Source organism: Oncorhynchus mykiss, chromosome 4 (genome assembly GCF_057628025.1).
Source record: "Oncorhynchus mykiss isolate SJ-2025 chromosome 4, ASM5762802v1, whole genome shotgun sequence".
Classification (NCBI taxonomy): domain Eukaryota; kingdom Metazoa; phylum Chordata; class Actinopteri; order Salmoniformes; family Salmonidae; genus Oncorhynchus; species Oncorhynchus mykiss.
The window spans coordinates 61200907-61217609 of NC_143025.1; the positions used below are offsets into that span (position 1 = coordinate 61200907).

At 43.1% G+C, this 16703-nt stretch overlaps 1 protein-coding gene across 10 annotated transcripts in view; it reads right to left on the reverse strand.

Annotated features, from left to right (window-relative positions):
- LOC110522086 (collagen alpha-1(XII) chain) overlaps positions 1 to 16703 on the reverse strand; it is a 90141-nt gene that overhangs the window by 52712 nt on the left and 20726 nt on the right. For 7 of the 10 annotated variants that reach the window (XM_090232430.1, XM_036975632.2, XM_090232429.1 and 4 more), the window contains exons 14-24: positions 14752 to 15021; positions 11996 to 12262; positions 11218 to 11410; positions 10954 to 11078; positions 8536 to 8685; positions 8238 to 8357; positions 7527 to 7691; positions 7178 to 7324; positions 6291 to 6430; positions 2310 to 2442; positions 472 to 617 (exon numbers count right to left, since the gene is read on the reverse strand). In XM_090232430.1, the coding sequence (XP_090088556.1) occupies positions 472 to 617; positions 2310 to 2442; positions 6291 to 6430; positions 7178 to 7324; positions 7527 to 7691; positions 8238 to 8357; positions 8536 to 8685; positions 10954 to 11078; positions 11218 to 11410; positions 11996 to 12262; positions 14752 to 15021 (1856 nt within the window). The remainder of the gene's footprint in view (positions 1 to 471; positions 618 to 2309; positions 2443 to 6290; positions 6431 to 7177; positions 7325 to 7526; positions 7692 to 8237; positions 8358 to 8535; positions 8686 to 10953; positions 11079 to 11217; positions 11411 to 11995; positions 12263 to 14751; positions 15022 to 16703) is intronic. The other 3 variants (XM_090232433.1, XM_090232432.1, XM_090232431.1) reach the window with 1 other exon arrangement.

Below are 16703 nucleotides of genomic sequence, written 5' to 3' on the forward strand. Positions count from 1 at the left end.
GCTAACTGGTATGCCTGCCTTGCTTTCTTCAGTCCATAGTGAAATCCCTCTAAAGGGTACACTACGTCTTGCCAGCCCTTACAGAAGCCTGCAGTTCAAAATATACAGCATTTGTTGAGATTTTCTTTGGTTAATATCATCTCAATGACATCACTGGTAAAAAAAATAATCTGCACAGGGTCAGCATGAGCTAGTCCTTCCCATTACCCTATGGGTCCAAAGGGTCTGTTTTTTTGTAGGCCTTGCCTGAACACCACTGTAAACGTCCACTTCCTGCTCTGTGCAGAGATCATCATATTGCCATCTGGAATGAGTAAGGCCCCGCTAGCAGAGGCCTTGGCTTCAAGGAGTTAGAAACTGGATGGGGATATGCTGATCATGCACATGGAGCTCCTATCCAACGCGTCCTCCACCAGGATATGTGTGTGTGTGTGTGTGTGTGTGTGTGTGTGTGTTTGTTCTCCTACTCACCTCTTTCTCCACAGTGGGCACAGTGGCATTGATGGCACGATAGAGCAGCATATATCCTGTCGCCCCTTCAGCCTTCTCCCACCTCACCTTAAATGTGGTCATGGTCTCATCGTACACAGTCAACTTGATCACCCCGGGTAGTGGCACTGCGGAGAGAGCAGATAGGAAACCCACAGTTAGTCACCACCAGTCGAAGCTCTCCTCTATCCTGGCACCCCAATAGTGGAACAAGCTCCACCCTAACATCAGGAGTGCAGATTCCCTGCCCATCTTCTGGAAATGTTGGAAAACCTACAACCACAGCTACCCACCTAACTCTAGTCTATTGACATCCACAACACAACCCAGCCACCCACATCTCTGTGTTTACGGCTGAGCCACACTAACCGATTACACAGGAGGGCCCTGGTCAAGAATAGTGCATTATTATAGGGAATAGTGTGCCACTTGGGTTGCAAACGTCAGTGGTGAAAAGTACTTAAGTAAAAATACTTTGAAGTACGAGTAGTTTAAGTAGTTTTTTGGGAGTATCTGTACTTTACTAATATTTTTGCCAACTTCTACTTCATTCCACATTCCTAAAGAAATAATGTACTTTTTATTCCATACATTTTCCCTGGAACTGAAAAGTACTCATTACATTTTGACAGGAAAATGGTCCAGTTCACACACTTATTAAAAGAACATCCATGGTCATCCCTACTGCCTCTGATCTGGCGGGCTCACTAAACACAAATGCTTTGTTTGTAAATTGCGTTGGAATGTGCCCCTGGCTATCTGTAAATAAAAATGTAATAAATGAATATTAGGAATTTGAAATTATTTATACTTTGACTTTTGATACCAAAGTATATTTTGGCAATTCCATTTACTTTTGACACTTAAGTATATTTAAAACAAAACACTTTAAAACGTTTACTCAAGTAGCATTTCACTGGGTGACTTTTACTTGATTCATTTTCTATTAAGGTATCTGTACTTTTACTCAAGTATGACAATTGAATCGTTTTTCCACCACTGATCAACGTGTTAGCTTAAACTGACAACTAAAGGAAACCATGGTGAGCTCACCCTGCTATTACGCTGTCCAAGTGGCGGGCGACAAAACAATAACCATGCTTTATGGGAGTGAGAAATATCTTCGCACATCCACCATGCAAATCAAAGGGACACGTTTCAAAAAGTAACAACGTCCGCTATTAAGTACAAATAGAACAATGAAAGTGGTCAGTGTATTTAACCATCGTGTGAAATTATGTCAGTTTTCTTAAGACACTTTTAATGAGGCCCAGAAATGAGAGAACAATGGTTATTCTCCTCATAAGAAGGGAAACCTTATGGGAACTTGTTGTTTAACACTTTACTGCCACCAATCAGATATACACCCAATATAACCCTGGTGGTGTAAACAACCCTGTTTAATACGCCTCCAAGAGCAACATGAAGTTCCATCCATGTTCAACCCATTTAAAAACAGCCCAATAAGCATGGAGGGCATGGGGATGTAGTTAATTTCAGCATTGTATACCGTAATGAAACAAATGAGCTCCTACACCAGTGGAACTCATTGGAGCGGTGTTGCTATCCCTACATTAAAGTTCCCTTTTAATCATCCCTGAGGGAAACCGACAGACGTCTTTGCGGAACCAATCTCATCTGCAGCTCTGCTGAGTCATTCAACTTCCAAATAAGGCTATTGGATTGGCTGAACCGGGCCACCTTTCCAGGAAGTGATTACAAGGTTTACTCTGGGTAATTGGGACGAGGTTGTGTGAGGAATCGGCGGAAGAGGAATACAAGACAGAGAGGAGAGGGAGCAGCACGGCTGCAACACTTACAGGTGGTTTCAGTGCCCTTCAGTGGCTCTTCGCTGGTCTCCCCTCCGGTCACAGAGAAGACGTTGATCACATACTCCGTCAGAGGGGTCAGCTTGGTCAGGACCACAGTGGTGACCGCCCCATCGACAATCATCTGAGGGGTGCAAAGGAACACGGTCGTTATGCAGGAAACCCCACCTCAAAATCCAAGTACAACAGGAGGATGGTCCAAAAAGCTGAGCAGAAAATAAACAGCAACCGCAGATTCGTCATGGGATTATATTGGAATTACAGCAGGTCAAAGGCAAATGTCCCAACTAATACGGCACACATTTAGGAAACCCCAAAACAAAACTAACAAAACTAATCTTCTCGCACACATACTACTCTCTCTTCAAAATGTCAGAGGGCTATCCAAAATAACGGAGCACATATATCATCAAATTCAATGTCAAATCTGATTTACTTGCGTGAAGAAGCTTTTTTGGGGTCCAACGCAAGCATTTGAAATGAGGTGAGTATTTATGGATAAGCCAAGAATCCGTTTCTAGCAGGAGAAGTTTTGTAACAAGTCTAAACTACAGGCCTATCTCAAACCTCCCCTTCAAAACATGGCCTCTCATGAACTTTCCGAACTCTTTCAGTCGGGCTTCCGGGCTATGCATTGCACTGAAACTGCCTTGGTAAAGGTAGTGAACAACCTCCTCTGTGCTGCTGATGCTCTCAACATCTTCATCCTTATCCTCCTGGGCCTGTCTGCAGTATTTGATACTGTCTGACATTATATTTTAACTGGCCGTATGGAGAGGCTTCTTGGAGTGTCCGGAACACTCCTTGCCTAGTTCCACTCCTATATATATCTGATAGACAACAGTTTGTCTACATTGGCAACTGCAGGTCTGCCCCAGCCCCTGTATCACAAGGTGTCCCACAAGGCTCAGTGTTACATCCATTGCTGTTTAGTATTTACATGCTACCCCTTGGCCAAATCCTCTGTCAATTTTTACCCAGATTTCACTGTTATGCAGATGACACACGAATCCACATCCACACAAACCCCAACTCCACTATGTCACCCCCCTCTGTTGTAGACTGTCTCCGTGAATTGAAAACTTGGATGACCATCCTCACCATCCCTCGCACCAGGGTCTGCTCCATGTGAGACCGGGCTTTAGCAGTTCAGCCCCCCAAAACTGGAACTCCCTCCCTCTCCATGTCAGAACCTCACAACCCATACACATATTCAAATCCACACTAAAGATGCACCTCCTCACACGGGCTTACCCGCATTCTCTGTTGTCTTAGCTTTTATCCTCTGTCTAGTTCACTTGCCTGGTTAATCTGTTAATCATGTTTACTGTACTCCATGGTTAGTCTGTCCTCACGTTTAGTGTACTTTTATATACTTCTTGCTTTTTATCCTGCTGATTTTATTGTGCATGAAAAGTGTCTTTGGGAGTCGAGAAAAGTGCTTAAAATACAATGTATTATTAAACTGACTGAGTCTGGTCTTAGGTTGAGGCCTAGTGGAAACTCTTTGGTCTCGCTTTCAGACAGGGCTCACTAGAACCACCCAAACCCTGACGAGGGCCAATGAAAGCGAAGCATGGAATAGATCCATTCCTTCACATAAATGTGAAACTGAATGCAGATCTGCCTCAGCCACTGTTGTCCACTTCTCAAGGGTGAGAAGAGAGCCAAATTAATCTGATCAACATGATGAAACGGATCGATGATGACAATTAGGTGGATTTAAGCAAACAATTCACTGTGGATAACACTTGATAACCATGACATCTCCCGTTAGGCAGCATAGAAGGCAGTTCCTCCTTCAGAAACTCCTGGATAAACAGAGTGAAATGAGGCCGTTGCCAAAGTGACCCTGATCACCTCTGGCAAGATGAACCATAGAGGTCTGAGAGAGGAATTCAGAACAAAAGGAATAATACAGCCAATTCTCTGTTACACACTCGTCTGCATATTTATTTGGACAGTGAAGCAACACATTTAATTTGGCTCTATACTCCAGCATTTTGAATTTCAATCAAATGTTTCATATTAGGCGACAGTACAGAAAGTCACCTTTAATTTGAGGGTATTTTCAAACATGTCTGTTTTAATGTTTAGAAATTAAAGCACTTTATGTATCTAGTCCCTCCATTTCATGGGCTAATAAGTATTTGGACAAATGTACTTACATGTGTAGTCAAATAGTCAAAGGTTTAGCATTTGTTCCCATATTCCTAGCGCGCAATGACTACATCCAGCTTGTGACTCTGCAAATTTGTTGGATGGATTTGCAGTTTGTTTTGGTTATGTTCCACATTATGTTGTGCCCAAATAAAAATGTATGGTAAACAATGAATTGTGTCATTTTGGAGAAACTTGTATTGTAAATAACAATATAATATGTTTCTGAATACTTCTACATTAACGTGGATGCTACCATGATCATGGATAATGATGAATGAATTGTGAATAATGGTGAGTGAGAACGTTACAGAGGCACAAAGACTCATTTTTATTTTTTTTATTTTACCTTTATTTAACCAGGCAAGTCAGTTAAGAACAAATTCTTATTTTCAATGACGGCCTGGGAACAGTGGGTTAACTGCCTGTTCAGGGGCAGAACGACAGATTTGTACCTTGACAGCTCGGGGGTCGCAACCTTCCGGTTACTAGTCCAACGCTCTAACCACTAGGCTACCCTGCCGCCCCTCATATCAACCAAGACATGCTAACTTCTCACCATGACCAATAAAAGGGGAGGTTAGAATATTTTTTTTTTGGGGGGGGGGGTATGATATTTACTCCTATATAGCATTCTCACTTCACTTCATATGTATATACTGTATTCTAGTCATGGCTCATCCTATATAACTACTGCTGTACACCCCTTTTCTATTCACATACTGTCTATACACACCATTCACATACATACAGTGCTCGACTTGGACTGAAATAGGTGCCGGTACTCATGTTTGGTACTGTTTATATTTAGGTGGAGGAGTTCAATATTATTTTATAGGAGCAGCAGGAGCTCAGGCAGTAGAACATGTGAAGCTAATTTCCTGCAATTCTATCAATTTTTTTAATTTTTATTTTACATTTAACTAGGCAAGTCAGTTAAGAACAAATTCTTATTTTCATTGACGGCCTAGTGCCTGTTCAGGAGCAGAACGACAGATTTGTTTGTACCTTGTCAGCTCGGGGATTTGAACTTGCAACCTTCCGGTTACTAGTCCAACGCTCTAACCACTAGGCTACCCTGCCACCCTTAACGTGGGGTTTTTTACTGCGTATTTATATACTGTCCCGGCCTCCGCCGAAGTTGGTCTCTCTCCTTGTTCGGGGCGGCGTTCGGCGGTTGAAGTCAGTTATATTTGTTATGTTTCCCGGTGAGTTTTTGTTTAATAAACTGCGGCGTTGGAAACACAGTTCTCTCTCCTGCGTCTGACCTCTCTGCCACCAGTACCCTCTTACATATACTGCATTCTCAGCATAGCTCATTCTATTAGTTCTACTACTGTACATTGCATTTTAGTTCAATTGTTTATACACTGGATTCTTTTCATAGATCACTCTAATATACAGTATCTAATGCTGTACATAACAGTCTTAGTATATAGTGTAAATTCAGCCGGTGTATTTACATACAGATTGCATTTGGATTACTGCTACAGTGCTATTTGGATATTAATTGGATTCGTTACGACATTTATTCATTCAATTTGTAGTATTATTATTATTATTATTGTGTACTGTTTGGCATTTTACTGCATTGTTAGCACTAGTAACATAAGCATTTCGCTGCACTCGCTACATCTGCTAACCTGTGCATGCGACCAATAAACTTGGATTGGATTCGATTTTGGGTGTACTGTATCTAAACCAGGTGTGAGAGCTGACGCTCTTCAGTTCAAATGCAGTAAACGTGGAGAGATGTGCTGAACTGGGAGAGGTGAAGTAAGTGAGGTACAGTACTGTAGGCTATAGGCTTACCTGTTCGGTGATTCCTCCCACCACGGGCATGTAGTCGACGCGGAACTTTTCCACAGGACCTTCAGGACCGGTCCAGGTAGCACGGAATGAGTGGTGGGTTACCTCGGAGGTTATCAGGTTAGTGGGCGGGTCTAGACCCCCTGCACGAGAAGCGGCGAGAATGTGCGCAAACACGTCAAATATTTCACGACCTGAACACTCTCACAAATCTGTCCCGAACACCTTAGCCTCGTTGACACAGGGCTGTTGGAGCTGTTTCTATAAATCAGACCAAAGTCTTCTTGAGGAAATAGTTTCACCTCCCCGTGTAGTAAATCACCATTGTGTTTCCTCCTAAATTTGATTTAAGGACAGGAGTGTGTCCAAAAATCAAACGTTTCCATCAAATGGGTGGACCTTATGTAACATAAGTGAAGAAACTCAATTTATCAAGTGTGTGAGGCAACCTTCGAGACAAAATCCAAGTGTTGGCGTTCAATCTGTCTTTTCATTGGCTCGTCTCATCAATCACGCTGCTCTTATTGCTATTCTCTGCCTTCGATGCTAATCCATTTATGCAACCGATGGGAGAGATCAGTACAGCTTGTTCTGGGTGACAGATTAAATTACTTTCTAATGCCTGCTCTCTGCCATCTGTGCTGCTTTTGGCATCTTAGATTAGAAAGACCCCTAACCGCTGTACCAAGTACAATACACAGCTTGACTCGGGAGAATCATTTTACAATAGCAAAGCTTTAAGTTGAGCATTGCTTCACAAATCCATGTTTCTCTCGGTGATTGGGAAAGAGTTAGATAATCAGAGAGAGAGAGAGAGAGAGAGAGAGAGCGAGAGCGAGAGTGAGAAAGAGAGAGAATTAGAGAGAGAGAGAAAGATGGCCTTACAGTACCTGGACCCTTCACACTGTTACAGAGGTTGATGGTGAGCTCATCCACTATGTCTAGCAGGAAGGAGAAATCATTCACATTGTACATGTGAATCTCATCTGGGTCTGAGGCAATGGATCTCAACTCATTCTCGTCAGCGTTCTTCACACCTAAAAGTCACACAACACCACAATATTTACTTATGTGGAGTCTGGACAAAAAGACTCTGTCTTTTCATCCGTCTGTTTCATACAGTCCAAGCGTTGAAAACCTTCTCATTGTAAAATGTCTGTTTTCACTTGACATGGTCACGACCTGATGATTAGCTGAACCATGACAGATTTTGAGTTCTACACTAGGAGGGTCACTCACCGATGGCGTAGAGCTCGATGTTCTCATCCCTCAGCACCTGGGAGTTGGTGATGATCTCGTCCTGCGACTTGCCGTCAGTAATGAGCACACCGATCTTGCGCGAGTCCTTACGCAGTCCCACGTTGGTCTTGAAGTTGTTTGTGAGGATATAGTTCAAGGCCATACCTACAGAGAGACATTCGAGAGATTGTTTAGAGGCCCAGTGCAGTATATTATTTTATATCATTTCCACAAGTTGGAATAATACTGTGAAATTGTGAAAATTATGATAATGCCATTTTAGTGTAAGAGCTGTTTGAAAAGACTGTTTTGGTGGGATGGAGTTTTGGCCTTCCTGGTGACATCATCAAGCGGTAAATTAGTTAATAGACCAATAAGAAAGAGAGTTCCAAACCTATCTGCCAATAACAGTTAGTTTTCAGTTTTCCCCTCCCCACTCAGACCACTCTCAGACAGTCCTAGAAAAATGATTGGTTGAGAAATTGCTCTTTGCTAAGAAGCATTTAATTTTTTTTTTTTATCATTTTCTTTTAAAACAATCACACTGGGTACTTAATTGTTAGCCTGAAATTATTTGATATTGAGATAAAAACATCTGCTTGGACTTTTATCATGATTAAGTTAAGTGAAGTTATTTTAAGTTAAAGTAAGTTAAGTTAGCTTAAAACAGATGACAGCTCGGAGTTATCCCTTCATTTGATGACACGTCACCTGTCATGGTGTTTCCCCCTTTGTAGGGCAGGTCAGCCACAGCTTTGAGAAGCCCGTCACGGGTTGGGTGGGCATTCAGATGCCACTCAGTCTTGGGGTCTCCACTGTACTGAACCATACCTGGAGACACACACAACACAGCATGAGACTATACCTACCTCCAATCAAAGTGATTGTTCAGAATATAACATTGATTTTCAATTATGGCATCAACACCAGATCAAACTCAATCGAGTTGGGTGATGAACCTATGCCATCGTACACATTGCTAATGGGATTTGATCAAAAGAAAGATTACCGATCATGACTCTATCAGGGTTGATGTCAAAGACACCAACGATGCGAGCGATGAAGGCGCGGATGGTTTTGAAGTTCAGACGGCCAATACTCCATGAGCCATCGACCAGCAGGATGATGTCAGCCTTGGCCTGGCTCTTACACTTGGTTTCTGTAAGGGGTGGAGGAGAGGGCCGTGAAAGGGAGGCCTGATACCATGGACACCCCTCGGATGTGACCACTTAGTACAGTCCATGTAGTGTGACAGTAGAGAGGATGTGTGTAGGAAGGGACGAGGAGAGGGGTGCCAAAGAACAATAGAATAATAAAAAAAATCTGTTTCAGACAGACATGCACAGGCAAAATACACACACCAAATACAGACATCAACAAGCAGGAGGCAGAAAAGCATTACAAATTTCACAATAACTATACTAAAAAACTATACGTACTATACAATAATGTTTCTACAATATACTATCTATTGCTTCAACATGTTTTGCAGCAGTATTTTTATCTTGCGGGGGGGGGATCAACTATTTTCTTTCCCCTGAGGGTCCATCTTCTTTTTTTTCTGTGTATATCCAAAAAGCTTTTTGTGGCTCTTCGGGATGCTTGTGGGGTTTCTGTCGTTGGGTTTGTCCCCTGCCTCTGAACAACAAGAGCAACCAGCTCACAAACGATATACGAGAGACTCCTCTCCCCGAGTTATTGCACATTCCTGCTGTGCTCGCTCCTCGACACCTGTGGGGGTGAAAGGGTGGTTGCTCGCTCGTCCTGCAGCCGAGCAAAAGGACCCAGAGTCGTTCAGACACGGAGCTATGCAATCTGCCCACTGTATCTGCAATTGAAAACAGGTTAGAGGAGAAAACAAACATTTACCCACTTTCTTTACTGCAACATGGAGAAACAGGTGCTTGACGATGTGTGGGGGATAGCCCCTCGTAAAATGTGTATCTGGTTATATATGGAAGCAGTTTGTTTGAGTTACACAACGCGGGTAAACAAAACGCTTGTAAGCTCAATGTAAGTCTATGAGACATTCCCCAACAAAACCACCTGTCATCAACTGAGACAGTAAGACACTGTAGAGGAGTCTTAACGACTTAAGTCTGGTCATGGTGGACTGGAACGTCCCTAGCTCTGCTCTGATCGGTGCGGTGGGCAGTGTGTCACTGTGTGTCAGTGTGTCTGCTCCCCGTTACTGAGAGGAATTTCGGGCCAAGGTCAGCAGCTCTCTTAGGGTCTTTTATGAGAAACATTTTCCTAGCCGCATAGAGCTTTGCTCCGCGGCAGCTCGGGTGCACTGCATACTCTCCTGGTTGTAAAACATCTCTAATTAAAAGCAGGAACGTTTTTTTTTCCATAACTTTTTTTTTTTTTATGCGAAGTAAAAATGAGAAATATTAACTTTTGCATGTCAGGAAGGATTAAGGAAGAAACAATATGGCTGCTGGGTCAAATGGGCACAGTGATGAGAAATATTTGTTTGTGGCAAAAGATACACAACATGTTTGGCATGCTGAACGTTTGGAGTTGTGGGGGAGTGCAAGTCATCACACAGTGGCACTGCAAGAAAAAGGAGGTCAAGACATATCACCCATAATTAATTCATCCCACAAATAGCATAATGTCTTGCTTATCACCATGCTGTGATAAGTATCATATGCACCATATGAAATTTGGTACCCTGGTTCAGTTTCCTGGAGCGTTTGTGAGAATTCTACAGAATATGTTTTGCTTTCACGAGACCAGAAAAATAATTGTTTCTCGTGCGATTAGCAAGACGCACATTCTCCATGACGTTAGCGAGCTAGCTTGTTTATAACGGGCCAAAAAGTTTCACCCGACTCGCGCTGTCGCGTCACAGTACCTGGTACTCTGGTCCTGGATCTTGGACCCGCTACTCACGCAGGTCCAGAATTCGTTTCAGCCAGTGTTCGATTGCGTTTCGCACAAAGCACATGCTTTAAAGCGTGATCAGGGTACCAAACGCTCCAGGGATTTTTGAAAGTGCCTTTAACATGATATGAGGCAGAAAATAGGCCATTGAAGCCAAACAGCTATAAGTGATTAGAATTGATGGCAGTGTGATGTGGTGCTTTATTCCAATGAGTTTGTGATGTGGATTAGTTTAGACAGACACATAATTCCCTGTAATGGGATGATTAGCGTCATACTCTAACTTGCAGTGGGAAAGCCGGTCCTGTGCTCTACTAACGGATGGGAACAGAGATGGGCTGTGGCTGGGACACTGTGTGTCTGTGGTTTGGTCTGTGTGTCTATCTGAGTGGTTGTTCTGTGACAGCCTCCAATACGGCGCCCTATTCCCTATATAGTGCACTGCTCTGGTCAAAGCTAGGAAATTAGGTGCCCTTCAGGATGCAACAAATGTCTGTTTGTCTGTAGTCGGTTACGTTATGGTATTGTAAGGTTTTACCGTTCCAAGGTTCCAATGGGACTTCGGGTGCATCGGAGAGGGTAGTCTTCTCCTCTCCAGCCAGTGCAGCAGAATGGCCTCCATCAAACATTCCAAACACTGCTACAGAGTACTTGGTTCCGGCCCTGATGAGATGGAGAGATGAGATTCAAATGACTATAGTCAATAGTAGTGCACTATATGGAATAGGGTGCTATTTGGGACGCAGAAAATGTCACAAGGCAGAAGACTTCCTGTCTGGGGTTATAACTTCCTGTCTCTCACCTGAGCTCCTCTAATACCACAGTGTTGTCATAGGGCCCAACCAGCAGCTCTCCCAGGTCGATATCATTGCCACTGGGGTGGAATGTGACCTTGTAGCCACGCACATCTCCAGGGGCTGCGTCCCAGGAGACTCTGAAGCTGGTCTTGCCAGGGTCCGAGGTCTTCAGGTTTCTGGGAGCTTTGTAAGGTGACACTACAAGGGGACAAACAGAGCAAACATATCAGTTCAAACTCATGAAGAAAGATCGTAACTTCATCTTTGGCAAAGCTAGCCATTTTTCAATGAGATCAGCCAACCCACATTCCAGTCAGTTTCTCATTAGTCCATAATACAAGTCTTGAGTCCCAGCATGGGTCCCAAATGGCATCCTATGCCCTATAGAGCGTACTACTTTTGACCAGAACCATATGCACATCAACAGTAGTGCACTACAAAGGGAATATGGTGCCATTCCGGCATCTAAGAACCCAATGTCATTCCATCTCTCTCTCTCTCTCTCTCTCTCTCTCTCTCTCTCTCTCTCTCTCTCTGTCTCTCTCTCTCTCTCTCTCTCTCTCTGTCTCTGTCTCTCTCTCTCTCTCTCTCTCTCTCTCTCTCTCTCTCTCTCTCATATATATATTATTTTATACCTTTATTTAACTTTGTGTTAAATATATGTGTGTATTAACCAAGTCTCTGAGGTGTCCTTAGTGAAAGATACCTGCCCCACTCCCACAGTGTTTCCCACTGCACCCTACTGTCTCTCATCTCATGGGGTTGAATTATGGACCAACGTACGTGTCGTTCCTACTCCTTGCCTTGCTTTTCCTTCTCCCCGCTTGTAGATGGGGTGCACCGTGATGTCATAAGTGGTCATGGGCGTCAGTCGCTTCAGCACAGTGGAGGTGGAGGTTCCAGGAACCTTGGCGAACATCTCTTTGCCGCCATCGGTGGGTACGTATGTCACTCGGTAGTTGATGACTTTCCCCGGTGCCGCCATCCACGTTATCTTCATGCTTCGCTCGGTCTCATCGGACACAGTCAGAGCCTTCGCAGCAGCAGACACTGAGGACAGAGAGGAGGAGAATGTTCGATTCGTAGCGAGGATGTTGAGAAAAATGATCTAAATCTGTTTATCTTAAAGGCCCAGTGAAGTCAAAAACTAGATTTTTCTGTGTTTTAGATACAGTTGAAATCGGAAGTTTACATACAATTAGGTTGGAGTCATTAAAACTCGTTTTTCAACCACACCACAAATGTCTTGTTAATTTCTTATGGCTGCAGGGGCAGTATTGAGTAGCTTGGATGAAAGGTGCCCAGAGTAAACGGCCTGCTCCTCAGTCTCCTCAGTCTCAGTTGCTAATGTATGCATATTATTATTAGTATAGAAACACTCTGAGGTTTCTAAAACTGTTTGAATGATGTCTGTGAGTATAACAGAACTCATATGGCAGGCAAAAACCTGAGAAGAAATCCAAACAGGATGTGGTTTTGAATTTGGCGCCCTGCACTTTCACTGGCTGTTGTCATATCATCCCGTTAACGGGATTGCAGCCCTAAGAAGTTTAACAAACTATAGTTTTGGCTAGTCGGTCAGGACATCTACTTTGTGCATGAACCAAGTCATTTTTACAACAATGGTTTACAGACAGATTATTTCACTTATAATTCACTGTATCACAATTCCCGTGGGTCAGAAGTTTACATATACTAAGTTGACTGTGCCTTTAAACTTTGCCACAACTTTGGAAGTATGCTTGGGGTCATTGTCTATTTGGAAGACCCATTTGCGACCAAGCTTTCGCTTCCTGACTGGTGTCTTGAGATGTTGCTTCAAAATATCCACATAAAAATGTATTTGGCTAAGGTGTATGTAAACTTCCGACTTCAACTGTATATTTGCACACTATGAGGTTGGAATAATAATGTGACATTTTTTAAATTCTGATAATGCCCTTTTAGTGTAAGAGCTGTTTGAAAAGGCCGCCAGACATTTCAGCCTATTTTGGTGGGATGGAGTTTTGGCCTGCCTGGTGACATCACCAGGCGGTATAAGTCAATAGACCAATAATAGACAGAGTTTCAAACCTCTGCCAATAACAGCTAGTTTTCAGGTAACATATCCCTCCCATTAGGCTAATGCAATTAGGACCCTTCACTCAGACCGCGACCAGACAGTCCTAGCAAAATTCTGTCATGAGAAATTGCTCTTCGCTAAGAAGCTATTTTTGTTTCTTTTTTTGCCATTTTAATTGAAAACAATCACAGTAAAGTACTTAAGTGTTACCCAGAAATGAATTGATATTTTGATTAAAAAAAAACAGCTGCATTGGACCTTTAACTTTGCCTTTCCCCTATTGTGAATGAAGCTAAGCTCCATAGACCATGTAATAAGGTGCATTTGTTCCACCATTTCGGCACACAAGAATAGTCAAACCAAAGGCAATCCTTCCAAACAGTTAATTATCCCAGGAAAAAAAGTCAGACTAGAACAACCTAGTGCACTAGTCTTCATTTGTTCACTAGGAGGATTGTTATTGGCGGAAAAACACATGACCTCCAACTTCTCAATGTGTTGATTGACCTGAATGAACCTGTAACCCTGTTACCGGAGATCCATTGGTTCCGCTGTGCGAACGTAATGAGGTAAGCACGGATATGAAAGGTGAGGTCCCCTGAGAATGTCTCAAGGTTATTTACTGTTCAAAATATGCTTGACTTGGCCTGCCAGAGTCAATAAACTAAATTACGTTCCATATCTACAAATGTCTAATCAAACCATCTCACTGGTTCCTCAAGTGTTTGAGGACATTTCCATCAATGTGATTTCCCATGTGTAGGATAGAGTGATGTGTGTTGGATTTGATAGTGTGTCTAAATACTGCTCCCACGCACCCTAACAGCAGTATACGACCATGTGCCAACAAATGCATAATTAAAATGTTAAAAATCCCCTCCACAAAAGTGAGGTTATCTTAGATTCTAGAACACATAATGCATAATAACTGTCACCACCTCTGCTTTCCACTGCAAACCACAGCTTAAAAGGGAGTCTTAGAAATGACCTTTTTCCAAAATACCCGACACCAAGACAAAAGAGTTCCAGAGAGTGAGGATGATGAGCACTGGAATGGAATATTTTCATATTTTATCAATTTGTTTAAAAAAAAATCTCAATCTTGGCACTGGCATGGTGCTATTGTATGAAAATATATGTGATGGCCCAAGGAGAGTTTCAAACCGTTCGACAGATCTACAAAATGCTTCATGGATACATCCAAACTGCCACAACTAGCACCACTTCAGTGACTCATTACTTTGGTAATCCCTAGCAGTGATGAGACATTGATTGTGTCCCAAATGACACCCTATTCCTTACTTAGTGCACTACTTTTGACCAGGACCATATGGGCCTTGGTCAAAAGTGTTCCACTATATGGGGAATAGGTTGCAGTTTGGGATGCTGCCATTGTGTCCACCTCTGACGTCCAACACTGAGAGCCTTCCCTGGCCACAGACAGAATGAACGGAGGGTGATGTGTAATAAGTCTTACCATCGGTGGTCTCCTGTCCAGTCAGTGGGTCCCCGTCTCCTCTGCCGTAGGATGCCACGACAGACACCTGGTAGAGGGTCTCAGGTGTCAGACCATCCAGGACAGTGTTGGTGACATCTCCAGGGACCGTCTTCTCCCCTGACTCGTCACTGTACAACGACTTCCAGCGGATCCTGTACATCTTCACGTTTCCAGGGGCAGCCGTCCAAGACGCAGCAAAGCTGGTGTCCGTTACGTCGCTGGTGACAAGGTCCTTGGGGGAGCCCAGTTCTGAAACAAACACAAAGGGGAAAAAAAGATCAGATTTCTGGGTGAGGATTTGGGAGAGGATACGTGATACAATGGTTGGTTAATGAGAGCCAATGAACGTTCCACCACACTATCCGGATAGGCCCTTATGCACTTCTCAGGAAAGGAAGAGGAAATGCTCAACTCTAAATCATCTTGCATAAACAAGTAAAAAGGGTGCTTAGAACCGTAAACAATATGCACTTTTGCAAACAACATAGACATTCAGTGCCTTTGACAAATCCCCGCAGCCCAGCTGTATCTAAGCATCCATTTTGACTGACTGCATCTGGCCAATGGCACTACTCAAAATGGAAAGCATTGAAACCAGTGTCCAGAGGACAGCATAGTTAAACAGCTAGTCACATCAATAAAGACAAAAGAGCAGCAGAGATACCACATATCTACCTCGGATGACAAACATGCCTCGCACTCCGACTGGACCTGTGACATATGGGCTGACTTATAGGAGACTCCCAATAAACTAAAGGTCAACAGTGCACATCTGCTTCATATACTGGATGGATGGAGAGAGTGAGGGAGGGAGGGAGGACACTGACAGGAGCTATGGGTCTATGCGAGAGCATGGTCATGTTGTGGGTTCTCACCACTGTTCCTAACTGATAAAGCAGACAAGGGAAGCCGGTTTGCCTTCACATATAGATTTGTTTCATTAAACAAGACCAAAACTAATTTCATGTGCATATGGCTTCATGTTACTGCAAAAATACACATGGAGCTTATGCTGCACAGAGCCAGCAGTCTATAGGGACTAAAGACATGACTGGGGTTTGTGAATGGCGGTGACAATCTTCATCGCCATTGTATATGTTACATTGGGCGCATTTGTTTTGCATCACTCTGTGCCACTGCCGGGCGGAGTTTGCTCCTAAGGGCGATAGCTCACCGACCCTGGGAACCGAGCGATGCAAAACAAACTCACCACATTGGTCATGAGTTGAATAGAGGTAAAACATTGCATAGCAGTACAAACTCTGTCTGTTTTTGATAATAATGAAACATGTCTGGTCGAGTGATCTAACTAAACAATGTAACTACAATGTAACAGAGAGTAGCCATTAGACATACAACACTTCACTTTCTGCCAATGGACATATTGGGATTGTAATTGATAGTGCACTGCACAGTCAACCGATTATAGTGGACCACAGCCAGTATTACTCTCCGGATACAAGATGACATTTTCATGAATCATCAAAACCTGTGTTCGGTTCATAGTGTGGTGGATCCGAGACAGAATCTATTAATCGTTTTAGGATAGCCCAGAGCAGGACTACTGGTGGATATTTACTGGTAAGACACGTGACCAATCTAACAACGCGAGCACATCGCGCAGATTCTGACTTAAACCATTACCCTTTGTCCGTTTTCTCATCTTACCACTGAAGCCAAACAAGCTAACCGATAAACACAAACGTCCGGTTCCCCATCAAATCAACATGTGAACATGTGTCCTCTTTCATATTGAAAAACAAACATATGGAAGTACTGTTATACCTCAGGGGGGAAAGAAAGATTTGGGTTTTTTTTCCTGACAAAGAATTGTACAGGGATAGATGTTAACTTTAAGCATGTGTTAAATTTTATAGATCAACAAGTAAGCTGCGTCTGATTTCAGGAAAAGTCTTTCCAACTGCCACGCC